The sequence below is a fragment of the Genypterus blacodes genome, unplaced genomic scaffold, assembly GCF_046128005.1.
Source record: "Genypterus blacodes isolate CSIRO-AG114 ecotype Tasmania unplaced genomic scaffold, CSIRO-AGI_Gbla_v1 ptg000240l_1, whole genome shotgun sequence".
NCBI lineage: Eukaryota > Metazoa > Chordata > Actinopteri > Ophidiiformes > Ophidiidae > Genypterus > Genypterus blacodes.
The window spans coordinates 1346966-1374022 of NW_027467038.1; the positions used below are offsets into that span (position 1 = coordinate 1346966).

At 46.0% G+C, this 27057-nt stretch overlaps 3 protein-coding genes across 3 annotated transcripts; all 3 read left to right on the plus strand.

The window, feature by feature from the left end:
* Window positions 1-131: 131 nt before the first annotated feature.
* On the plus strand, window positions 132-2825 carry LOC143016685 (uncharacterized). The gene is made up of 5 exons (XM_076171137.1): window positions 132-1006; window positions 1123-1212; window positions 1463-1741; window positions 1862-2004; window positions 2124-2825. Exons 1-5 carry the CDS (start codon window positions 832-834, stop codon window positions 2226-2228), a joined length of 792 nt encoding a protein of 263 aa, XP_076027252.1. The 5' UTR covers window positions 132-831; the 3' UTR covers window positions 2229-2825.
* Window positions 2826-7027: 4202 nt separating this feature from the next.
* LOC143016713 (voltage-dependent calcium channel gamma-4 subunit-like) lies at window positions 7028-12331 on the plus strand. The gene is made up of 4 exons (XM_076171174.1): window positions 7028-7250; window positions 10984-11067; window positions 11382-11522; window positions 11772-12331. The coding sequence occupies exons 1-4, from the start codon at window positions 7028-7030 to the stop codon at window positions 12329-12331; spliced, it is 1008 nt and encodes a 335-aa protein (XP_076027289.1).
* Window positions 12332-17805: 5474 nt separating this feature from the next.
* LOC143016625 (voltage-dependent calcium channel gamma-1 subunit-like) lies at window positions 17806-26637 on the plus strand. Its single transcript, XM_076171035.1, has 4 exons — window positions 17806-18043; window positions 23348-23422; window positions 25627-25773; window positions 26405-26637. The coding sequence occupies exons 1-4, from the start codon at window positions 17806-17808 to the stop codon at window positions 26635-26637; spliced, it is 693 nt and encodes a 230-aa protein (XP_076027150.1).
* Window positions 26638-27057: the final 420 nt, after the last annotated feature.

Here is a 27057-nt window from a genome sequence, read left to right on the forward strand (position 1 = left end):
TATAACTTTAACTTTTGAAAGGTGCTATGTAGATAAACGCATTATTATTATTATACGTTGCTGGAAATGAGCTCTGAGAAATAAGAAGGTTGGCAGGTGTAGAAACATTCTTTTGTTTTTAAGAAGAGGAACTGAGACGTCTCTCTAAGTGCATCATAGTTCAACGACAGGGTCACTGCTCAAGCAAACCTGAAGTGAAGGTGTTTGATCAGAACTCTGTTTTGAATGTGTCTCATTGTTACTTAAGGAGACAAAGTGTAAACTGCAGCTCTTCTTTTTGTAACTCCATCTTCTTGAAATACATAATGATGAAGCTTACACATGATATTTGTCTGTTGGTGTATTTCTCTGGCTCGTCTCCTAAAACAAGTTACATTCATATGTAAACACATATGTGTCAAGATTATTTTCAGCCCGACATCACAAACAATGGGCCGCAAGCATCGGCTCTGCATCCAATCAAATACCAGCATTAGAACACAGTCTGCAGTCTGACAGTAGCACAGACAAGCAAGAATCAGCTGTGCCACATGAAGAAACAGGGGAGGATGTGGTCAGGATCAGAAATATACACAAAGTGATGTGCGTGTGATCAGAGGACATCTGTGAGAGCGTGAGGATATTTGAGACTTTGAATCACGAGCAGGAAGAATATTTGAGTGAATGCAACTGATTGATGTTAAACTCAATTAAGGGCAGGAAAAAAATGCCAGAATCAAGCATTAACCAGATCAGCCCTAACTCTGCCTATTTATTCTACTATGAAGTACAGAATAATTGAAATAAGGAAAGAATTGATGTGTTACTTCCTCATGAGTCTAATAACAGGAAATGGAAGTGAAGGTGCAGTTCACAGCTCACCAAGCAGCATCTTCATCACTCTCCATTGAAATGGTAAGTGTTTTGCATGAAGAGGAGATTGAGATGGAGGCAGATTATGGAAACATCCCTCAGTCTTCATCCAGGAGCCCAGCTGGAGCCAGAGGAGTGACTCCTGCAGTGCCTGGTGAGTCACACAAGCCTACAGTTCAACAATGAGGATTTAATAATGATAAAACAATGCTGTGTCCATGTCACATCATCATCATCATCAGTGTGAACGTGTGTGTTTGGTTCCTACAGGGAGAAAACTCCTCAGAGTGGTTGCTGTGAGTTTTGGGCTCCTGTGTGTGCTACAAGCTGCTCTCAACATCTGCCTGAGATTCACTCTCAGTGAGTTACAAAATGTCCTTAAACTGAGGGAAAGTCCTCACCTGTTGGTCTGATCCTGTCATCATGGAGCTTTTGAGATTTTTTTATTGTCAACCATCCAAATCTTTTGTATTCTGCACCTCAATGACTAAAGATGTTTAGTTTCCTATTCTGTAGTGTTTCTTGGCTGCTGTACTCATCGTTTCCTCAAATGTGTTTCATTATATGAGAAACAACACATCATCGATTTGCTGTTTGTTTTTTTGTGCAGGTCACCAAAGAGAGGAAAACCAACAAATACATAACAGTACTATGCTTCAACTGCAAGAGATAAAGAGTCACGACCTGATGAGAGAGAGAGACCAGTTACAGACCAGTAACAACAACCTGACCAGAGAGAGAGACCAGTTACAGACCAGCTACGACGACGTGACCAGAGAGAGAGACCAGTTACAGACCAGGATGAACAACCTGATGAGAGAGAGAGACCAGTTACAGACCAGGATGAACAACCTGATGAGAGAGAGAGACCTGTTCCAGAAATGCTGTTGTTGGTCAAATTTGCTTCACCTGTTAAAAAAAACAGCACTTTTCTGGTGCCGTCTTGACTTTGAAATGTAAAGCTGCTGGAATCGACCGACACCTCACATCCTGATGTTTTACTTTGCAGTGCTGCGATGTCCACTGGGCTGGCACAAGTTTCAGAGCAGCTGTTACTACTTCTCTATATCCAAGAAAAATTGGAAGGAGAGCAGACAAGAGTGTTTGCTCAGAGGAGCCAACCTGGTGATCATCAACAGCAGTGGAGAACAGGTGAGAGAGGGATGGACGGGGCTGTGGTCTCCTGACCTCACCTTCACATTTGCACACAACCAGTTTTTATACCTAATTGCTTGTCTAATTCTTTTCTCTGTATCATTTTTCACTCTCAGGAATTTTTAAAGGACTTCGATGGTCATTTCTGGATTGGTCTGTCTGATTTGGACAATGAGGGACAGTGGAGGTGGGTGGACGGAACAGGACTGACTCATGGGTAAGGAATAGAGACAGAATGTGGTGACACAATCCTTTCTTACACTCCGGTCATCAGTGTATGCTGGTAAAGTAAGAATGATAGAAAGAAAATGATCAACGTTGAAATGATCCCTCTTTATCTCATACAGGGCCTGGGCACCAGGAGAGCCTAATAATGTAAATGGAGGAGAAGACTGTGCAGAGTTTGATAAGAGATACGATGCATTTAATGATGCAGGTTGTTCTTTGGAAAGGTACAGTGTTTGTGAGAAGTTAATGAGTTAAAGCTACTTAACATCTGAAACCAAACCCTTTGTTGATGCTGCTCAAACAGCACAAAGATGCAGAGATGATAGTCTGATGAAAGCTTTATATATTATTCCACACTATTCAGGAGAACCCAGAGCATTTTCAGTCACAATTCAGCAATAGGTTTCACATGAGCATGTCAAAATAAATAGATAAAAACATCAATCATAAAAATCATTTTGCACTGTGTTTTGAGATTCTCATGCATGTTCATGTGTGTAGTATGTAATATTATTGTTTTATTGAAAGTTCCTATTGCACACCCAGCCATTGGTACAACATATCGTACATATAAGTGGCTGTCATGGAAACCCTCCTTTTCATTAAAGGAGTCAGAAAGTGTCGCGGGTGTTTAAAGATGTTCTGCTTCCCCATACGGAGGAAACACTGTCACACTGTTGTAGCTCAGGGTTAGCTAACTAGCTAACTAACGTCACCCCTCTGAAGAAAAGTTCCCTTTTTTATGAAGAGTGACGTCTACCAATTCAAAACAGTTTCCTGTTGTTCTGTCATAAAGTTAATGCGCCGACACATATTATGAAGTAGTGCAGTTGTGAAGATGGTAACAGAAATGTTAAACATGTTAAACAACATGTAAACTAATTAAATTGGAGATGCGGGGAACAGTTTGAACACAACACAAATGTAATGAAACTGTTAAGAAATCTTGCAAAGTCCAATGTGTATAAAACACGACTTTGAGTGTTGAACCAGTGATGAGCGGGGCTAAACACAATCGGTGTGTGGACTGTGAGGACTGTTTGGATCTCATACATGTGGCAGACAGACAGACAGAACCAATATCACCAGAGTGTAAACAACATATCAGCATCACAACAAAGTGATCACACCCGACCCTGAACGCATCACCTACAAACCTCTCTGGTGGAGGTTAAACACTCATCGACTGGCTGTGCTCCACTTTCACTTTGACAACAGCGCCATCTAGTGTCGTCCCTGTACACGCACACATCTCTGACATCAATAATCCAGTAGGTGGACCTGAAAACTGCTTCAGATCTTCATCTCCCCTCCCCTCATCACCTTCACAGACTCCTGTTCTCCTGTTCAACCAGAAGATCCCGATGCTCACTCCTACAGCTCAGACCCCTCTGACCTGCTCAACCTCCTTAATCGGCGCTTTATTTAAGATAGTTATTTTTTGGACAGAGAATTGTAAAGTGACTGAGCCGTAAAACGTCAAGCCAATCACTAATTTTGGGATCGTGTAAAGAAAGTAGTTTCCATTTAAAACAGCTCAAGGTCACTCTCTCTCTCTCTCTCTCTCTCTCTCTCTCTCTCTCTCTCTCTCTCTCTCTCTCTCTCTCTCTCTCTCTCTCTCCTCTGTCTGTCAGGTTGTCTCCACAGCCACAGCTTCTTTCACCATTTACAATCACTTAATTAATTAATGTGATCAATCCAGAAGAAGAAGAATCACAAAACACATTATTATTATTATTATCATTACTACATTCTTTCCTTGAAGTGGAGTTTGATTGTTAGAGGGGTATATCAGTATATCAGTGGTGAATGAGGCTCCTGTCTGGCTGCTACATTGCTCAGTAACTGACACACACAGAGTGTTATGAGGTCGCTTCAGACTCTGAGGTTTCCATGTTACAGTGACCAAAAAAGAGTAGAAACAGAAAAGGAGAACAATAAAATCAGGCCGGGAGGTGAGAAACTTTCGGGAGTCAAGGAGAAGCGGAAGTTTGATTCCGAGCTGGAGTGAACACACAGGTCTGGTTCGTTGAAGTGGAGAAGTCGCCTCTAAGAAATCTCTTCTGTGATCTCATTTGCATTCAGAGTGGATCAGAATCAATCAGTCAATAGGGGAAATCTGTGTGCTGTCAACTGCAGCGTGTCACACAGTTTACAATCCTCCAACAGCTCAATCCCATATGCTCCTCTTCACACACACACACACACACACACACACACACACACACACACACACACACACACACACTCACACACTCACACACATACACACACACACACACACACACTCACACTCACACACACACACACACAAACAGACACACACACACACACACACACACACACACACACTCACACACTCACACACACACACACACACACACACACTCACACTCACACACACACACACACAAACAGACACACACACACACACACACACACACACACACACACACACACACACACACAGTCCTGATTAACATTGGAAAGAGACTCATTCACACTCACATTCACAGCTCACCTAACACTGTGAGGACACACACACACGGATACGGGGGGGGGGGGGGGGGGGTTGAGGTGACAGTGTGCCGCCACTGTTACTTTACAAATGATGCTGCCTGGAGGCCTTGCTTACAGAGATGAGCGTTTCCAAAGCTGTGTGTGATCTTCTAACTCATATATTGTAACTTTGGACTGACATCATTCATGCACGTATGACATAACAGGTTCAATCGGCAATTTCCTTCAATCCAAAACAGAAACAACAACAACAAAGCCTCTGGGAATCAGTATTTAGTAAATGGGACTGAAGCCTAATGTGTCTCTGCTGCTGCTTGTCTGGCTTGATTGTATCCAGATGATGTTGGCCCTATCTTGGATGGTGTGACAGAGGTTTCTGATTGGTTGCCCTCTCCTCGTCTTTGCCCATCTTCGCTTCCTTTCTCCCTCCTGTCCCTTTTCTCTATGGATTCAGAAAAATATGATTTGATGTGAAACAAGACATCGACCCCAAAACGTTCAGAAACACAATTAAAGCTGGAGTGTGAGGAAGGTTTGTCAGGGTGGAAGCGGATCTGAGGCTGGAACAGGCAAAAAGCTTTATGCAACAAAATGAGTCAGTCTGTGGCAGCGTAATGACGGGCTGCACCTTCACAATTAAACAGGAAGTCGCAGGAGGTGGAAAGCAGGGAGAGGAGGAAGCTGAGTTAAAAGGAGTCGGGAACACTGTGATGCTGAGAATTAAACTCATTATCCCGCACGCCCTGCATGCATGCTTCCATCTCTGCAGCCGCTCAGAGCTCAGAGCAGGATTGGTGACAAAAACCACAGGAAAGAGCAGAAGTCAGACAGTCTGTCACAATACCAGAATAGAAGAGCCAAGGACGATAATACACCTGACAACCAAACCGCACAAGGCGGAATAACACACACTCACACACGCACGCACGCACGCACGCACGCACGCACGCACGCACGCACGCACGCACGCACGCACGCACGCACGCACGCACGCACGCACCATCAGTATGAGCGGGGTTCTGTCGCCTCACGTTAAAAAGGGCTTGGGTTCAAATCCCATTCTGACCTATTTATATATTTATATATCATATTTAAGATATCAAACTGAGCTCTCCTCTTCGTCCTCTTCATCCCCCTCTCCCCTGCACTCTGTTATTCCTCCCACCTGCTCCCTTTTCTCTGTCCGACCTCTTTATCTTATTCTCTTTATCTCCCCGTCCTCACCTCTTTTCTCTCCTCCCTGCATCATCTCTTCTTCCTCTTTGTTCATCCTCACATTTCATGCTCTTTCATGATTTCTATTGATTCTAGTTGATCCTTCACACACACACACACACACACACACACACACACACACACACACACACACACACACACACTTCTTGCTTTGTGTTTCTGCCCTCCTTGCGGGGTCCAGGAAGCAATTCAGAGTCTGTGCTCACAGGAGGAGGCTCCCAGTCAGAGAGCCAAACCCTGCAGGCTCTCTTCTCTCTGCTCCACACTAAAGAGCTTAAAGTGACACAAACATTCCGTCTCTGTTTCAGCTTTGGGTTGTGACACCGATTTTCTACTCTCATGAATCCATGCAGCTGTAAAGTGGTGTTGATAGATGCAGAACAACTTTGAACTTCTTCAGTTTAACCACAAATCTCATCTCTCTGATCTCTGGTCTGCTGTCAGTGTTTCCTGCTTATTCTTTGTTTGACTTACAGACATTTGGAACCGGTAAGAAGCCCGGTTTGAGAATGGCACGATGCTTCATGTGACAGACAAACCACAAAGCTGTTTTCCTTTCATTGAAGCCTTTTAATTTTCCTGCTTATCACGATTATTGCATGTTGGTTGAGTTTCTCCCTGCCCTATTTGCTTCCCTATTGGCTTGGCTGCAGATGAGGAAGGTGTGGCCTGGAGGCGCGGCGCTGCAGCCTTTGTCAAACCCAGCAGTTCCATATGGAAAAGTCCTCTGGAGGTCCATGTGTGATGGCGCACGGAGAGCCTGGTCGCTGTCGTTAGTTTCCTTCCTCTTGTCGTTTTCAGGAATGCGCTTCCAAGTTCCCGGACGCCCACCTGTAGCCGGGCTGAAGACATGTCAGCTCCACTGAGGGGAATCGAACCAAACGGGGAGCCGAGCTGCAGGGGAACTTGTGCGTAAGTGAAGTTCGCAGCGCAGACGAGATGAGCGCTGATCAGGCGGTGAAGGGCTGATGGTCACCGTGCGCTCCTCTCCGTGTGCGTAACCAGCTGTGGAGCATCTCACACACTATGAGACGCCATGGCGTGGTGTGACCGAGGGGTGCAGACTCTGCTGACCATCGCGGGGGCTTTCGCCGCCTTCAGCCTCATGACCATCGCCATCGGCACCGATTACTGGCTTTACTCTCGGGCTCACATCTGCAACGTGACCAATATGACCGCGGATGACTCGCAGATGCAAACCAAGAAGGTCCGAGGCGACCTGACGCACTCCGGGCTGTGGAGGATCTGCTGCATCGAAGGTAAACCGGACAACATGGCTCAGCTCATAAAGTTTGACTGAGCCTGACACTGTAACACTTTATGTTACAGTGAATCCTCTCAGGAGATTTGACTCCATTAAAGTGTCTGTCTGTCTGTCAGGCGGGGATGCGACCAAGCGGGGAGTGGCTGCTGTTATTCAAACACATCGCTGCAACAGGCGGCAGTTATAGATCTCATGTTGTTTTGTGTTAAGAGTCGTGATTTCATTACGCGTTTCTAGAACGTAAAAAGTTCCAAGGGTGTGGCGTTAGAAAAGAGAGAAACTGTGTGGAAGCCGCTGCTTGTTGCGCGCACACGCTGCGTTATGTGCGTAACACTGCGCTATGTGCGTAACGCTGCGTTTCTCTGCGCGTTCCTTTCAAAATCCCAGATAAACTCATCAAAGATAAACTAAACGATCACATCCAATAATATGATGAATATTGATTTGCCTTTGTTTAGAAAAACAAAACAAAGATCAGCTGTGGTTTCCCTTTAAAGTTTCCCTTTAACGCCACACTGTTGCCTGGCAACCCTTGAAAAATCGCATCGAATGATGAAATAAGTTTACAACGCGGAGATGTTTAGTTTTATTTTAGCTGAAGCTGAAGCTGAAGCCGCCTACGGTTTATGAGCCGAGCTGCGTGTCCACAGAGCCTCAGGGAGCTCAGGGCTGAGGGGAGGAGGCAGCAGCTTGTTGTTGTTGTTGTTGTTGTGGCTCATTATTGACACAGGAAGACTGTCAACATCAATCAATTGATCCATTACAACCGATTGATTGCTTAGTTTGAATCCTTTTCAGGAGAGAGGAGCTGTCCACTGCTGGTGGTGCTGAAACACCCACTACTAATGCTTTGGGTTTGATATTGATATGGTTGGTTGCTCAATCAACCAACCAACCAACCAACCAATGAATGGATCAATCAATCAATCAAGCAAGCAAGCAAGCAAGCAAGCAATGAATCAATGGGTAGTTCCATATTTGTCCAGATGTGCTGTATGATCCCTCCAGCCCGTTCCTGGGTACACAGAGGTCACGAGCGGTGGCTACGTGTGTGTACATGTGTGTGTGCTGTGGGTCATTTACCAGCTGAAATTTTAAACATGAGTACAAGAAGCTTTTGTCTACAATTATTTTCACATGACTTGAATGCAGCATCTGTCAGACAGGCAGAGAGAGAGAGAGAGAGAGAGAGAGAGAGAGAGAGAGAGAGAGAGAGAGAGAGAGAGAGAGAGAGAGAGAGAGAGCAGCATCACAGCTGGGGGTCCCACTTGCCCCAGATGACACATGATGTATAGAATCAATATAGAACGATCATTCTGTAGATAAGAAACTCAAACTGGGATTCTGGAATTCTTCTTCTTCTTCTTATTGTTACTATGATTATTGTAAAACCAAAGCAGCAAGAACAAGAACATCTTAAATAACACCAGGGTGACTTAAAATGTTGGATTACTGTAAATGTTAGATTGGAGGGCTCAGAGTGAGGCGTCCATACTGCACAGGAAGTTTGTGGGGGTGGAATCCTCCTGGAAGTTAACAAGGTCACACATTTAAGCCAAGGCCGCACAGGGTTGTGTACAGATAACACAGTGAGGTGGACGCAGAGTGCTGAATGATGATGATCTCGAAGGTACAGTTTTCAGAGCGCGTCACAGACTGTGGTGGGAGAAAAAGAGAGAAGAAAGAAAGAAAGAAAGGGAGACGCGAGGAGAGAGAGAGAGAGGGGAAAACAAAAAGATGCTGACTGCTCAAATGTCATGAAAAGTTCAAAGTTACAGGACTGAAACAGAAAACAACAAGCAGCTCCATAAGCATAGAGGAGCAGCCAGCACCTCTCTCTCTCTCTCTCTCTCTCTCTCTCTCTCTCTCTCTCTCTCTCTCTCTCTCTCTCTCTCTCTCTCACTGCACTGTACAACTGAGATGTCACTCCTGACACCAACAGCCTTGTTTGAATCAGAATGAGCCGGCTAATTAACGGGCAAACCCCAGGAGTCGGCGCCTGTAACCTTGTAGCAGGAGACACACATGGCTGCACTGGGAAGTGAGCCAAGCAGACGTCTGCATGAGCGCCGTGTCGTGTGAGAGCAGGAGCAGGAGGAGGAGGAGGAGGAGGAGGAGGCTCGCTGAGGTGAGAGATGATGGCAGACCAGCTTTTAAAGGAAACAAAGTGAAGAACCGATCTGAGGCCGCTCAGGCTGAAGCACAACAAGGACTCCCACTTAACCAAGTCACCTGTGACTCAGAGGAGAGACGGCACGTGTTTGAGAGAGGAGGAGTGACTGAGAGAGGAACCTTTGATTCACTCTGAGCCTCCAGCTCACTTGTGTTTATAAAGTGAATGGAGCTGGTCTGCTTTCTGTGTGTGTGTGTGTGTTTGTGTGTGTGTGTGTGTGTGTGTGTGTGTGTGTGTGTGTGTGTGTGTGTGTGTGTGTGTGTGTGTGTGTGTGTGTGTGTGTGTGTGTGTGTGCTGGTCTAGTGAATACATTAGTAAGATGTCAAAGGCATCCTCTGAGACGAGGAGCTAGACATGGGATTCAGGGTTGCTGGGGGGAGGTTGCCATGGTGAAGCTATGCTGAGTAATAAAAGATGGGCCCCGGTCTCTCACACAGATGGCTTTGGGGAGATTCCTCCCCTACTGCTCTCTCTCTTTTTTTCTCTCTCTCTCTTTTATTCTGCATCTTCTTCATAATTCTTCCTATAATCAACTTCCTGGTCATCGCTAAATTATTTATTTATTTATATTGTAATATACTTACATCTACATAGAGAGAGAGAGAGAGAGAGAGAGAGAGAGAGAGAGAGAGAGAGAGAGAGAGAGAGAGAGAGAGAGCTCAGCTGGTTTCCCCGCCAGCTAGAAAACATCCCAGACATCATTGGAAAGCCATTTACATGCATCAGAGTGAAAGTGCCTCTCTGTGTCTCTGTGTCCCCCAGCAGAGACACAGAGACACAGAGAGGCTGTGTCTCTGTGTCTCTGTGTCTCTGTGTCCCCCAGCAGAGACACAGAGACACAGAGAGGCTGTGTCTCTGTGTCTCTGTGTCTCTGTGTCCCCCAGCAGAGACACAGAGACACAGAGAGGCTGTGTGACTCACACAGACCTGCTGAGGGTGTCGGTTCAAATCCAGCAAAGCTGATGGAGGAATTTCACCCAATGCATATTCAAATCAGTCAATAAAGATGAAGTGAAACTGAGATCCTGGTGTCGTTTTGATGTTTGAAATGTAAACAAACACAATGAACACAGAATGTTTTGTTTTTTAACCCTTTGACACCTGGCAACGTCACTAAATGTCTGTTCTTCACTTTCTTATGCAGTCAGTCAGTGATGTTGTTTCTTCCAATGGGTTGTGATTGTGTTGTTATGATACAAAGCTCCACAGTCACACACACAGAAACTATGGCTCCAGTATTTCAATATTCCTAATCCTCTAGTTTTGTCAAAGTGGGGGAATATTTTCTGAGTGAAGTCTTTGATTAGAAGCTGCCAGAGGGAACATCAAAGCCCTCTGTCCTCAGACGCTCTGTGGTGAAAACAGGACAGTTCAGTCAGAAAGAGGAGTCAGAGCTCAGTATGGAGTCATGTGCTGATCTGTGGCTGGCTCCTCTTCCTCTGATCTTCATTAGCAGGTTCTAACTCAAGCTTTATGTTTGTGTAAACACATGTGGTAATCTCCATGCACGCCTGTCACACTCACTCACTCTGGCCGTGTTGTGGCTTCACTGCAGGCATTAACAAAGGAAGCTGTTTCCGGATCAATCATTTTCCAGAGGATAACGACTACGACACCGACAGCTCCGAGTACATCTTACGTAAGTCACTGCAATCTCCTCAGCTTCAAACACTTCAACCCCTTAATCCTCTCTCCATTTTGGGCCGTAAAAGAGTTTTCACAAGGCTCCTTAATGTGTCAGGACATCTCCTCCCCTCCCCCACATCAGACTGATGTCATGACAGGAGCTGTGGAAGTGATGAAGTGAGCTCTGTGGCCCTGAGTAGCCCTGTACTTTCTTATTTTCATTTCACACAGAGTTTGTACTCGTTGTAAGTGATGTATTGTCTTATTTGTTCTGACTTAAATCCCCCCCCCCCCCCCTCTCCCCCTCTCCCTCTCTCTCTCTCTTAGGCATCGTCCGAGCGTCCAGCCTCTTCCCCATCCTCAGCACGGCTCTGCTGATGCTGGGTGGCCTTTGTGTCGGGGTCGGACGCATCTACAACGACAGAAACAACATTCTGCTCAGCGCTGGCATCCTGTTTGTGGCTGCAGGTAAAGCAGAGCTGACACACACACACACACACCCACTAGACTGAGAACACACACCAATTCTGTATAATGCCAGAGACAGGAAGGAAAGGCGAGGGAGGAAATGTCACATCACTCATACAAATCCATTATTCTCCCACTGTTAAGGCGAACAAGAAGGATTCTGTATTTCATCATAAAATACAAATACAATAGGATTCAAAGTCTCAATCTGTAAACCTAACTGTGTGTTTTCTCTTCTCATCCTTCCAGGTCTGAGCAACATCATCGGCATCATCGTCTACATCTCCAGCAACGCCGGCGATCCCAGCGACAAGAAAGACGAGGACAAGAAGAACCAGTACAACTACGGCTGGTCCTTCTACTTCGGCGCCCTCTCCTTCATCGTGGCCGAGTCGGTCGGCGTCCTCGCTGTCAACATATACATCGAGAAAAACAAAGAGACGCGTTTCCGAGCCCGCCGTGACTTCATCAAGACCACTTCATCCTCGTCGCCGTACGCTCGCATTCCCAGTTACCGCTACCGGCGAAGGCGTTCGCGCTCGAGCTCCAGGTCGTCTGACCCGTCCCGTGATCCCTCTCCTGTAGGGATGAAGATCGGAGGGGGAGGTGGCGGAGGAGGGATGGGGATGGGGATGGGGTTGCCTATGGGAGATATATCCATGTACACCCTCAGTAGGGACCCTCTGAAGGGTGGAGGAGGGACGGCAGGGCCCTACAGTCCTGAGAGGGACTCTGGCTTTTTACAAGTCCACAACTGCTTTCAGAAGGACATGAAGGATGGAGTGAGCAGGCGGACGACGCCGGTGTGAGCGCCACGCTGCGTCCTGAGGCTCTGAGGGACACCAGCCTATTGTACCGTGTATGAGAAGGACACTTCCTCTGTGGAAAGGTCAGGCAGGGATTTGAAAGGTCAAACTCTTTCCGGCTTCTCTCCGCGACAGAAATCTGCCAATTCCAGACTCCAGACTCATTTAAGAGAAGCAGGAACAACGTTACAGACTACAGCGTGAAGTTTAAAATGGGTCATGGTAACTTTGGAGCAATATTCCATTCTCAGATGAGAGATGAAGATTTGCTTTGCTTTGTCATCTGAGAGGACGACGGCAGACAAAGTGACATCATCATTATTTGAGGCTCCTTTTATGGGCGTTCACTCATTAGATTAGAGATTCTAAAGGATGTTTGTTGTCTTAAATAGGTAAACTAACTTGTGTTTCTTATTATTATATCATTATATTTGCTTGAATGAATGATTGAAGTAATGATTTAATGATTCACGTGATGATTCCTTTAAGCTGTATTGTGTTTAACGTTACACACTGGTGCTAACCTAATCCGTGCGTCTTTGATAGGATAACAATATTTCATGTTTAGCACTCTCAGTGTATCGCAGTAACCTTTCAGAACTGTGTGTGCGTCAAGTGATAAACGTGTGTGTGTGTACTGTAGAATACCTGTAAAAGCCTGAAACACTGCCACAACCACTCATATTCACATTATGAATATGAATCACATGATATTTGAATATGAATATTGAGTATTAATTTCTGTAGATGTGCGTCAAACATTCCACTAAAGTGTGTTTGTGTAGTATTTACTCAGGGATGTCGTATAGAACACATTCACTTAGACATGTAGGAGTTATTATTATTAAAGAGAGACGTCACATTTCAGTTTTTTGTACCTGAGCCAGACTGTTAGCGTTGCCGTGTGTAACATAGAGCTGTGTGTGTGTGTGTGTGTGTGTTGCTGTTACTTAACATCAATCTGGTTGCTTTGTGTTGTTTATTGCCTTTGTGTCCAGAGGGCTTTGGGTCACACTGCAGACAAATACAGATGTGGACTCACATGTGCCGCTGTGTCTTTGGGGATTTTCTATCAGGATGCCACTGACGGGAAGAAACAAATCTGGGGATAATTCATGAACGTGTTGTTTACAGTTTAACGCCATCATTTCACCCAAAATATAACACATTTGTCAGTGTGATGGTGAATATCGGTGATGTGAAATCTTGTCTCTGGCTCATACATGTTAGTGATCAATAAACATGAATGATTTCAGTTGATTAGTCAGTTTATTTAAATGAAAAGCTTTGATCTGATCTTGCCGACATCCTCGCAGCACTGTGCCTCTTCCTCAAGCATTAACCTCTGCTCTCTCTCTCTCTCTTACTCACACACACCATCTCCCATGTGCTAGGACACACACACACACACACACACAAACACACACACACACACACACACACACACACACACACACACACACACACACACACACACACACACACACACACACACACACCGTGACGTTATCATGTTTATTTTATGAATGTCCCTGATGTAGTTATGTAAATGAGCTTTGATGCGTGACAAATGTGAAATAATTGCACAATAAAATCAAACCAACAACTCACCAACCAACGCCCACACGCTAAGGAAATATTGTGCACTTGCTAGTTTGGCTATTTTCAGCAAAACAATCTTATTCTAATCAAAAGAGAACAACAGAAAAGCTGCAAGCCACTTTATTTGTGAAGAATTCGCCATCAAAATCTTGATTGTTTTGATTCCTTGCAGAGTCGAAGGCTTAAATGCCATTAGAGCAATCATAAATAGAGTTTTAATCATTCCAGTTATATTAACATTAAAGAAAAACTAACAAAAAGAGGGAAAAACAACTTCTGCAGAACTTTGTAATCACATTTCACTTCAGTTTGGGATTTTCTTTGGCAGGAGGAGACGACAGGCCGAGGCCGAGCCGCGTCGTTAGAGGAGGTGTGCAGCTAATGACGCGCGGTTGATGGGCGATGTTGTGCTACCAAAGTGTGCGCTACACAGTCGGGCAACCACAGGGTGTTAAAGGAAATCGGCATCAGCCAAAGGAACGCTCGACTGAACTAACAGGCTTCCAAACGTTCGCCCAGACCCTGCGGTGCTTCTCTCAAACACGAACTTAAGCAGTCAGAGTGTTTCATGCCTGTAAAAGATGAAATGAGTCGTTGTCGGTGTAGCTCGTGCTTCACCGCCGTCCTGTCAGCTTCACGCTTTGTTTCCCTGCTATTTTAGTGGGAACCCGCAATTAGTTTAATGTGCTCCTTGGTTTGTAAGCCAGTGTGTTTGACTCACACAGCTCGTTGTCATTCAGGTCATCAGAGCGTGAACGGCCAAGCATCCAGTTAGAACAGATTCATTCTGATTCTGCCTGTGTGGGGCGTCGGTTTGTTAGGCCAAACTGCTCTGATGATCTTATTCCCTCTTCCTTCTCTGAGGCTGACTGATCCTGTGTCCATCACCCAGCCTGTAGGGACATCTGCCACGGACCCTCGCTGATATGTTCATCCACAACAAAGACCCTGTGCCTGTCTCACTGCATCCATGTCCTACATCTGCCCACACATCAGTCTGTCTCTCTGTCTGTCTCTCCTTAAATATGTATCATCACAGCATGGAAAAGAGGACACAGCACCCAGCATCAAGTCCAGAATCCTGGGACCCCGGCAGAGGAGCCCTCTGTGGGTCTCTGCAGCCTTCTATCTCCATAACACCAGTCACAAACACAGCAGGTGTGACTGACAGATGATTGTTTGTTCTGTTGTTTGTCGATTGTGAGGGAGTTCGCAGTGACAGTGGTTGTTTAATATCACCTGGTATTCCAACGGTTCATTGCATCAACATGTGTTTGTGGGTGACAGATTTGGCTCCCTGCTGAGAGCTCCGTCTCCACAGGTGCTTCCTCTGCTCCTCTCTTCTGTTTGAACATTTTAAAATGGCTGACGTTTCCCCCCAGCAGGCATCTGATTCCTCGTTCCCTGTTGATGTTGGAGCCATGCTGCAGAGCCTGTGAACGGCAGTAACCAGCGTTTGTTAGGATGACATCTGTCACTGGGTCGCTGTGCTTAGACTGGATTTAGCCGCGAGCATTTGGAAGCTTGATGAGTCTGATGCTACTACTCAACATTAGCTTTGTATTTATCTAGGAACACAACCATTTTATACCTTGAACACATTGAAACCTTTGGCTCCTGTTTGGATGAAGGCTGTGCTTACAGTCAGACGCATCCACTACCACTCCAGGAGCACACAGCTGAGATCATCTTCAAATGGATTTCTCAGTTTATTCTTTAAGGTCCTTCATCCAATAATCCAGAGTAAAATGTTGATGTGATGTCAGAGGGAATCAGGATAAGCCATAATCAATACAGCCCTCATCCATGTGATTGGAATCAATACTGCTTAGTGTCTCAGGTTGTGTCCACACCATCAGCCCAAATGATGACCTCACACACACACACACACACACACACACACACACACACACACACACACACACACACACACACACACACACACAGGCACTTAAAGCTCAATTATTGTCCTGTCAATTGAACAAATGTCAGAGGTGGAGCCACCATTTGTCTGTGAGGTTCAGAGGTCAGAGGTCATCGCTACCATGCAGTCACTCAAACCCCAAATGATTCTTAAGTGAACCCTCACCCTGGAACACACCTGCAGGAGATCAGGCTTGTAACACGTTTAGGAAGCCCAGCCTATTAAACCAGAATAGACTTTTAAAGGGTTTACTGGGGCCAGGTGGTCTGAGCTGGACCCTGAGCTGGACCCTGAGCTTGACCCTGAGCTGTACCCTGAGCTGGACTCTGAGCTGGACCCTGAGCTGAACCCTTAGCTGGACTCTGACCTGGACCCTGAGCTGGACTCTGACCTGGACCCTGAGCTGGACCCTGAGCTTGACCCTGACCTGGACCCTGACCTGGACTCAGCCCCCGTCACCTTAGCAGCACTTCTACTTTGCTGGTGTGAAAGCTTCTAGACATTCATCGGCCTCACACCAGAGAAAGTGGGTCACAATTCTAACAAAGAGACTCAAAGTAGGCCAAGCCTTAAAAAAGATAAACAGAGACGTACGACCATGATTTACTTTAACACATCTTCACGGGTCGTCCTGTGATAATCAAAAGTGCGTTTTCTGTCCCTTTACCTTCTTTTCTTCTTTTCCCCTCCTGAAGAAGTCATTTCTTCTGTTGTTTCTTTTGTAACTTCACATCTTTGTGTTGGCAGAATATAAATGCAACTCACAATCCATTCAGTCTGTTATTGAGTTCGTAATGTCTCATTTTCTTATCTTCTCAGAAATAACAGGAAAATCTGTTCAACGTGTTTTCTAACACACTTCAACTTGTTTTGGTTTCTGTGTTGTTTACGAGTTGCAACAGATGTACTTGTATGTGGTGTTTAAGTTCATTTCTGCACCAGTTAGACAGAGACATACAAAGGAAAGCCACATCTGTGTATTTATGGTCATTGGTCGATTATCTTAATAAGATTGTTACTTTAACAGTCTAACACTTTGTCTGCACCAAGCTCAGGTAACACACACATTGAAGTGTCACGTAACCTGACAGGCATTGCAAGTATTCCTTGGTCAACACTGGAGTCAGGGGGAAGTCCAGTGTTGACTGAGCGACGGAGCCTGCCTCCTGCTCTTTGTAAACACGTCTACATTCTCCTTATAAATAGTTTACAGAGATGAACACACACCGAGCCGTCAGCAGGGAACGAAAGTACAACCACTGCAAATGGATGGACTCACAAAGTAATAAAAAACATCTTCTTAAAATGACAAAAAGACTAAAATGTGCATGCGACTCGTGATGCTGAAGAAGAGTGTGTCCACTTATTATGGCAGCTTACACAGCTCCGTCCAAAGCTCTGTAACAGGATAAGCAGACAGCCTGACATCTTGACTCAGTGTTCACATTTATAGCATCAGCCCCCCCACCGGCCCAGCACACACACACCATATACACACACACACACACACACACACACACACACACACACACACACACACACACACACACACACACACACACACACAGCCACTAGCCCCCACCGTCCACCATGGCAGCCAGTTGGTTTGGTCATCAACTTTGCTGATCTACCCCAACAGCTGTACGTCTAAACTTGCAGCCCCTCAGTTTTACAGCTCCATGCACACTGAGCAGGGAAAAGGGGAGTTGAATCTAGGACATAGCAGTCTGGCCCCTTTCTCTCCGAACCACCAGCACAGATTTGCGACAGGGGGAGAGAAGACAGTAGGCTTCCGTGGGCAGAGACACATAGAAGACTTTTTACTTTTTAGGAAGCTTGCTGCAGTCACCGAGGAGAGAAGCTCCGGCGTGCCTGTGTGTGTGTTGCACATCGCAGACGGTCCCAGTTGTACTGATTCTGTGCTTATCAAGAGAAGGAATCACCCGGAACCATGCACAAGCGCACAAAGATAAAGATCGCCATCTTCGTGCTTCTAGTGGGCATGGTTTGCATGTTCACCGCCGTGGTAACGGACCACTGGGCCGTGCTGAAACCCAAAGTGGACAGAGTCAACGCAACCTGCGAGGCGGCGCACTTTGGCCTGTGGAGGCTGTGCAAGAAGTACATCTACATCAGCTCAGAGAACTATGACAGGGGCCATGGCTGTGGACCCATCAGTCTGCCGGGAGGTAGGAGACAATCTGAGCCAAACTGAATGAAGAAGCTCAATATTTCACATGTTGTATGTTTTGGCTCATGTAGACGCATCTCACATCTCGCTCATGGCTGTGATAACATTGTTTATTAGCGAGTGTGAGGTGCGTGGATGAAGCCCGGCCCAGGGCTCATGAGGAATCGAGTTTTCTAAGAATAGATGTCCTGATATCGTCGCCATTGGCCAGGTCACATGACCCTGTAAACACTCTGAAACAGCTCACAGCAAAGGCAAAGACAGCCAAAATATGTGTGGATAGTTTAAAGTTATTCTCTTCCTCTGACCTCATGACTTCTAAAAAACTTTTAAAATGATTTCAATCAAATTGCACTTTTTGAATTGTCTATCCTTGGATACTGTCTGTCTGTCTGTTTAGTTCAGATTAGTGTTTTACTTTGGAGCAAAACCAAAAGCCGAAGTTTCATTTGACAGAATTCCTGGATCCGCCCCTGGTTTTGGATCGCCACCAAAGTTTAATGGCTTCTTCTTTGCGCCGGGCCTCAACCAGTTTACTGAACATCAGCTCAGAGGCTTTAAAGGAACACTGCTAACAGATAAACAAACAGGCAACACACACAGAAACTATCTGAGTTACTCAAACTTACTGGTTGAAGACTTGATGATGTCATGGATTGAGTTGTAGATGATCTCACTCATGTCATGTACACATCAGAAACTTTACACCAAGCTTGGCTAAAGTTGAACTCTGGCTGTGATAAAGAAGATCAGATTCCCTGCAGCTTCATTTTGAAAAACAGTTTAGGTATTAAATTATACAGCCTGATAGAATCCAATATGGGTGGGACTGGTGTGAAATGGTTACATTCAAAATCTGACACATGCACACACACACACACACACACACACACACACACATACGCACACACAGCTCAGTGAATTCCCTTTAAATCAGCCTTAATGATGCAGAGAGAGAGAGAGAGAGAGAGAGAGAGAGTGTGTGTGTGTGTGTGTGTGTGTGTGTGTGTATGTGTGTGTGTGTGTGTGTGTGTGTGTGTGTGTGAGGAATGACTGACTGAATGTAAACACTGCAGTCTTCAGCGCCTCACAGCTCAGTGATCTGTGGCGGTCGGTTATCTGCCACACTGAGCCTAATATTTATATAAATCACACTGGAAACTTCACAACGCTCTCAATTGTGTATTGGATGGCATTCAATTTGTCAAATTTGTAGACCTAATTTATGGTCTTGGATATACATCTATCTGTAAATGCAACAATCTTAATCAACGATTGATCACGAACACCATCTTAGGAGTCTGTGATGAGAAGAATATCAACAACAAATCACTTTATAATGTAAATGAAGTCAAGTTTCTCACCTCATTTCAAAACTTTATTTACAATGGTATTCATGTGGATGTGTTGATTTATATATGGTGCGTTTAGAAACTTTACTTCTCAGGAAACATCAAGGTCAGGGGAGGTCAGGGGGGGTCAGGGGGGGTCACGGGGTCGGTCCAAACCTGCCTAGGGCCCCTAAAACAGGAGGCCCGGCCCGTCTGCAGGCCATTCCTGAGGATGATGAAATATCAAAGTGGGGTTGGGTTGGGTTGGGTCATTTGCACAAGTATGTCTGGAATGTACTAGGTATGCTGAACTAGGGAGGCAGTAGCTCATTCGGTAGAGCTTCTGCTTGGGAACCGTAGGGTCGCCGGTTCGAGTCCCTGCCGAGGTGCCCCTGAGCAAGGCACCGAACCCTCAATTGCTCCCCCCTCTGTAATGGGTGGTAATGTAATGTAAGTCGCTTTGGATAAAAGCGTCTGCTAAATGATCGTAAATAAAATGTGCCAAGTTTACTAAATCAATCAACCAGCCTTTCATGCAGGACACTGTAATGATTGATGGCTCATATTCAGAGTGCTGAACGTCCCCACATGAACAGAAACAATGTCCTCCCCATCCTTAAGTGACTGTGTTTAGTTGTGCGCTTAGCACAAAGTGTATGTTGGTCACCATGGCAGCCTTTATGTGATAGAAGCTTTTATTAAGTTAGGGACGTCCTCAGCTGTATTTGGAGAGGAACACTCATGTTTATCATAGCTGCACGCATTAAGGGAGGTGTCCAGCGCTGATCCAAAACAGGACTTGTATGCGGGGAGGTTCTGCCGGTTGTCATCTGGAAAAAATGGGTTGAGTGGCTGTTTAGGTCAGACCACCTTGTACTGACATGTCTACTGGTGACAAACTGCAGGTGCTGAGAGTTAAACAACACAAGATGAGCTCAGAAAATCTCCCAGATGTATACAGATAAAGAATGATTGAACTCTTTGTGCTCTGCTACGTCTAATACAGAGAAAGTGAAGTTCAGCTAAACCAAGTGATCCCTCAGAGAGCTCCTTTACTATGAAGCGCTGCATTAATGTTGGGATCTCTTCTACAAATAAGCGTTGTAATGTGCACTTTATACTGTATGAGACCATCTGCTGTGTTACAAAGCCTCTCCTGTTCCTCCAGCTCTGGCTCTCAGTTTCCTCAGGAATGACAGATATCAGGATCGGTGTGATCCTGTATCAGCTGACCAGCATAGAAAGTCTGCATCAGAAACAAACACACCCGTACGACTCTCCACTTCTTCTTCTGTATTCCCACACTGTGCTAAGTGCTCAGCCAGCATGGGTAGAAGATATAAATAAAGGCCGTATAAATACTCAGCTGTCTTGGGTTGGGAGCTGTTAGGTACAAGTGTGCACGCAAACGTCCAGCGTTCCTCTGAGTGACGGGGCCGCCTGGATGCGTCTGTCATAACTGCTGCCTGACTGAACTATTCCCTCGGGCCCGGGCCGGACCTACTCGTCTGAGCGGCTCATATCTCCAGTCAATTATTAATATTAGGCTTCCGATGGGATGGGAAGCACCGTCCAAACCGCAAGTGGAACCGATTCAAGGCCCTGCAGGCATGAGAAGGACATACCGGCCCGGGGAGAGGCATTACTGGAAAAGTGTCAGAAAGGAATCAGGTTTCCATATGCTGAACGGTATATTCTATATATGGGCATGTAGTATAAGTCCAATTAGAGCTTCATGTGTCCTTATTTGGAGCTGTGAGAGCAGGCTGGTGTCCTTTAAGGGGACATCTAAAGCTTTATGTTGTTTCTCATGCAGATGTTACAAACAGGTCACATCTGTAGAAATGCATCCAGTAAGACAAACCTAAGGGTCCTGATCTGCCCGGAACACTTCACTCCTGATGAGTCCTTTGCTTACTTAACATGTTTACGTCAACATGTGAAGCATTAAGTGTCCTGTAATGAAAGAACACACAGGCCTCTGTCAGTGTTCAGTCATACGTGTCTGTCTTCATTTTTAAAAGGGATCAGGCTCATCAAACACGGTGTAACCTGGTCTGGGATGTCTGCGTCAAGACTTCAGTCCAGCTATTGAAGAAACAAAGTGCAGCTGATATCCAAGCCGCCTGAGCTCTTCTGCCAATCCAACCTCTCCATGTGAGATTTGGAAATGATGGATAACTCCATTAGGGACAAGAGAGGGTTGTCAACGCTAAACTAGAGAAGAAGCCACGAGTGTCGGTCGGGCTCTGTGTGTGTGTGTGTGTGTGTGTTTGTGTGTGTCGTTGTGTGTGTGTGTGTGTGTCGTTGTGTGTGTGTGTGTGGGTGTGTTTCCCATACTTCTGCATACAAACACAGATTCACTCGTGCCCAGCAGCTTGTGCCCATATTTGATGTTGAAGCGTGAAGACTTGCCGGTTCACAAAGGTGTAATGAGGCAACACACACTGCAGAAAGCTGCTCCATACAGACAATGAGCTCACTCCTGATAACGACGCCACTTCAAACATGCAGAACAAAAGATGAAGAGCCACGTTTCACCCCAGGAAGTCGACAAAAAAAAGGACCAAACCTCGACCAGAAATGTTCCAGACCTGGAGTTTGACAGTTGGGGGAAGTAAAGTGCTCACTGAAGGTCAAAGATATGAATGTAGCGCCTGAAACAAGCCTCCATCACATCCTCATACCCGCCTCTGGCACTGAAAACCAGTGGAGCTTGTTGCCTAGTAACCACCTCGATGTTTTCCCCTTTCTTTTTTGACGGCCAGTCCCTGTCCTCATTCACAAAAACATCTTTTCTGTATTCCAGTCCACATCGTTTGGCAGCAAGCGTTCAGAGCTGCAATCCAAAAGTTTCTCACTCGGAAAATCCAAATGTTAGAATTCAGACTTGGGTTAAATATCAAATTGTTGTTTCTTCCCATACAATCCACCTCACATCTATGTTTTTAATGATTGTCAAGATTTCTAGGAGAATTATCTACAAGCCCAACATGAGCCATCACTCCGTACACACTCTATGATCTCATGCTGCACTTTATAGCTCATAATTCCACATGAAAGCACAGCGGCGATGTACACGGCTGCATGTGAGCGGAGATTAGGGAACATGCCTGTGTGTGGGTGTGTGTGGGTGTGTGGGTGTGTGGCTGGAGCATAACCCAGATCGCTGACATTACAATTGACTTGCATGAGACGGCGGTGATGTGAGGGTCTGGTGTCACGGAGCAGGCGGTCACATTCTCCGCTCGTATGATCTGAAGCCGTGTCAGATGATTTTTTAATGCCGTGACTGTTGTGTGCTTTCAGGAAGACGCTTTTAGGGCGAACACGCCGCCACTCAACCCAGCTGCAAAACAAGATCCCCGAGAAGCATCGAGCAACGTTAAATCTAAAGAATCAGTCAATACAAAACCAAATCTGCTCTTAAAGGGGACCTCACACACTTTACTTTGCTTCCCCTCCATGGCGAAAAGCTGCAAAACGCGGCAGTTGACATTTGTGGAAATACTGAGAAGCTCATAAACGCTTGCTCCTAAATGACCCGGGGTTGTGTGGTTGTTTAGTTGTGTAAATCCCTCTGCTTTAACACACCCACATCTGTGCTTACCATTCTTACCTTAGCCGGTCCCATAAATGAGCGGCGGGCGTGGCTTCATAAAGCATTGTCGCTGTAATGGAGCCCCGCTGTAATCGCACAAATATGGCGACAAGTCCTCCCAAGCGTTTGGAAAATAAATGGAGTGAATCGGACGCTAGAGGAATTTACGATCGCGGCATCGCAGCCAGAGAACGCGACAATATGTGAGGTGTGAAAAGCAACAGTAAACCATAGAAGAAGAGTGACCAGGGGTGTCCCATAGGAGCGTTTAGACTTTAACACTGTTATCTGGTTGTTGCTGTAGCTGCATACTGCTGTCAGGTCAAGTCTCAGGGTTTGTTGTCATTCTCTTCTTCTCTCCTTTTCACAGAGGAGAACTGCACGTACTTCAGGCACTTCACGCCCGGACAGGACACCGAGATATTTGAATACAAAACGCAGAAAGGTAAGATGTGCTTCACTACTTCCTGCCTGGAGGTTAACAAAAGATCTGCTCCAGTAAAACAACAACCAATGTGAAGCTGATGATGTTCAGTTTAGATACGTTTAATAGTCTCACACACACACACGCACACACACACACACACACACACACACACACACACACACACACACACACACACACACACACACACACACACACACGTTATATTGGATGGGATGTGTTGTTCCTGAGTGGCCACGCTTCATCGCTCTGCTTGTCTCTTGTCATCGTCGCCATCGTCTTATTATTACATTGTTGTCTTCACATGAAGAAGGTCAAAGTTCACCCGCTGCATATCTATCCACAGTACATGTCGACACGGCTGACAGAGCGGCACACGCAGAGCCTCGGGGCGCCGCAAAACACACAGCGTAATGCACATTTTATAGTCCTGTGTGTTCAGACATGGGCTCCATCCCCCTCCTCCCCCCTGAGCCGGCCCACGCCTGCTGTATGACAGCACGGCCGGGTGGAGCGCATTAGGGGGCCAAGCACACGTGGAGACGCCCTGTCAGACTCACTTATCTGGGTGCAAATGTGAACAGGCTTGTGCATTAACACACACGCACACACACACACACACACACACACACACACACACTGTCTCCTTCTCGAACACAACTTAAGCATTAAAGTATCTATTGATTGGCACTTCTCCCCCCACCCTCCACACACACACACACACACACACACACAGTCACACACACACACACACACACACACACAGTCACACACACACACACATATTCCCATGCTCATGCATTCTAAGTCTGCTGGAATCATTTGCGGCGCAGGCCTGAGCTCCCTGTGGCCATGTTCAGTCATTTGGTTGAGCCATAATGGCGCCCATGGTTGAGTGAGCACAGTGGCTGCTCTGTGTCACCACAGGCTCCTCCTCCATACAGCAGGAGCCAGGAGCAGCTCACCAGTCAAATCACCAATGAAGTCGTGAAAGCTTACAGACACGACTTACCAGACACGACTGAATACATTTGCTGGTGTGTTACATCACATGGAGCTTTGAGGTACCGGTACTTTGCCTGGAGGTAAAAGAGACTCAGCAAAGGATGAGAACAGACCAAACAAGAACATCACCAACGTACAAACGGCTTTGATTTCAGCTTCTTTCTATTCTTTAGACCCAACCTGACTTAGGAACTGACTAAGTTCTGGTAGAGACTTCTTCTTCAGGGGTGGATCTCCAACTTCTCATGTCAAATGTTCACAACATATCCAACATCGGCAACCAGAGATATATTTATCCGCCTTGTTGTTGCTAAACTTCTGTGTAGATCTCTGAGATTCAGACTGGATTAGTAAGAGTGAACTTTGATGCTCTGTGGGAGAATGCAGATTGCAGTGCAGCCTACTCTGCCAGCAGAAGATGAAGGTTCTTTGCCCAGAGGAGCTCTTCTCCCGTGGGCACGGTTCACAGGCGAACAGGCGGCAGATCAAAGGCCTACCCTCCTATCCACCTCTCGGTCCGAGCTGCTCGCAAAAACAAACCAACCGCGGCTCCTATTATGCAGAATCGTTGCATCTGTGAACATAAAGAGCCCACAACATGCCGAGGGTACATGTGGGAGTGCAGGAAGTGTTGGGAATTGACAGAAAAGTGGAGGAAAAAGGCCAACAAGTGGTGAAGAGCTGATTCTACTGTAATACAGCAGAGAATAGTCCCATCTGCAAAAGCCTGCGATGTCCCTGTCTGGAATGTTAAGATGCTTTTCATTTAATGACACATTCTGAACCACAACACTCACCTTATTTTAATTCAAATCACAAACAGAAGCCTGATTTTAAAAGACCACAGTGCCTAAATCCTGTCTGTTCTCCACCACCATGCATATTCACACAGTTGAGCCGGAGCTGGAGCAGCGTGTTGCTTCTCAATAATTCATTGTTGCTTCTCAAAGCGCCGGCTTGTTGTGGGTTATGGAAAGTGTGATGAGCCACCAAACACTGGTTAACATCTTTGTAGTTGTGAGTTAAGGAAAAACCTTAAATGCAGAGGTCAGACTTCAGTATTTAGACCCAATCATAGGAGACCAACCTCCTATTCTGCACATCACATGATCTCTACTTCCATCAGATGCATGCAGATGGATTCCTTACTTACACACTGACACCGTAACTCAAACACTCTCTGTCTCCTTCTTTTCCAGAGTACAACATCTCCGCCGCAGCCATCTCCATCTTCAGTCTGGCCTTCATGATCCTGGGCTCTCTGTGCTTGGCCGGCTCGTGCACCGGCAAAGGCAAAGGGAGAGATTACCTGCTCAAACCTGCTGGCATGTTCTACGCCTTTGCGGGTGAGATCACATAACCGACAACATTTCATTTCCCCCCCTGGAGCATGTGGAGCACTGTGTGACTTTAGGATTGAGTCACGTCTAATGTTAGATCCCTCAAGAATCAGCAGGTGCCAGGGCTGCAGGCTGTGTTACCAGAGTCCCATCTGACATCTGTGTATGAAGCGTCTACACACAAACCAGACATTCAGTCTGCTGCTGCTTGCTTTTTAAAGTGGACTTTAATAGGAAAAACCTTAAGTTCCACAAGCCACAAGGGCAAACGCAGCTCAAGCAACTCTGAAGTGTTTTTGCTGCTAGTTAGGAGAATAGAGTGATACTTCAGGTTGTGACGTTCTGAGATGTAAGCTGAGCGTCTTGATGCCTCACACACCTGCAGACAAACTCTGATGGAGTTCTGCAGAAGGGAGGAACTCAGGTCAAAGAAGAGATGATTAGATTTTGAGGGAGACAGATCGGGTCGTTCTCTTTTTAAAATCACTTTGTATCAACAGAGGCTAAACACACACAACACACCAACACACACACAACACACCAGTGATTCTAAACCTTTATAATCAGATCCTATAGTAACAGGTGGTGGATGAATTAACAGGACTATTCTCTCTCCCTCTCTCTCTCTCTCCCTCAGGTCTCTGTGCCTTCATCTCGTTGGAGGTCATGCGTCAGTCAGTCAAACGCATGATCGAGAGCGAGGACACAATCTGGATCGAATATTACTACGCCTGGTCCTTCGCCTGCGCCTGCGCCGGCTTCGTCCTCCTCTTCCTCACCGGCTTGGCCCTCCTCATTCTCTCCATGCCCCAGATGCCCAGGAACCCATGGGAGACGTGCATGGACGCCGAGCCGGAGCAGATAGAGTGATTCAGAGAGATGAATGGAGGAGGAGAGTGACTGTATCTATTTCTGAATGCAGATGACAGATTCATTTGAAGAACAAAGAGCTGCTCTATCACGGCAAAGTCAAGATGAAGGAAACCAGAGCTGGGGTGGAAGACAAAGACACCTCCGTCCCATTTGACAGTACAAAGTGACAGACCCGCTTTCTCCTTACAACGTCCCATCAATGCAGAGGGCAAAGATAACATCGACCTCTGACTGATCTGACCGCTGGGGTGACACCAAATCTGCCATAATTCTCAGAATGTCCACCTCCAATCTGGACCGTGTCTCACTTGTCCTGTCCTTTCCGTCCTTTCCGTCCTATCCTCCCTCTTGTCTTGGCGCGTCGTCTGTGCTGGCCTACTTTAAAGAAATGTCACCAAATGAAGTATGACACCTCGC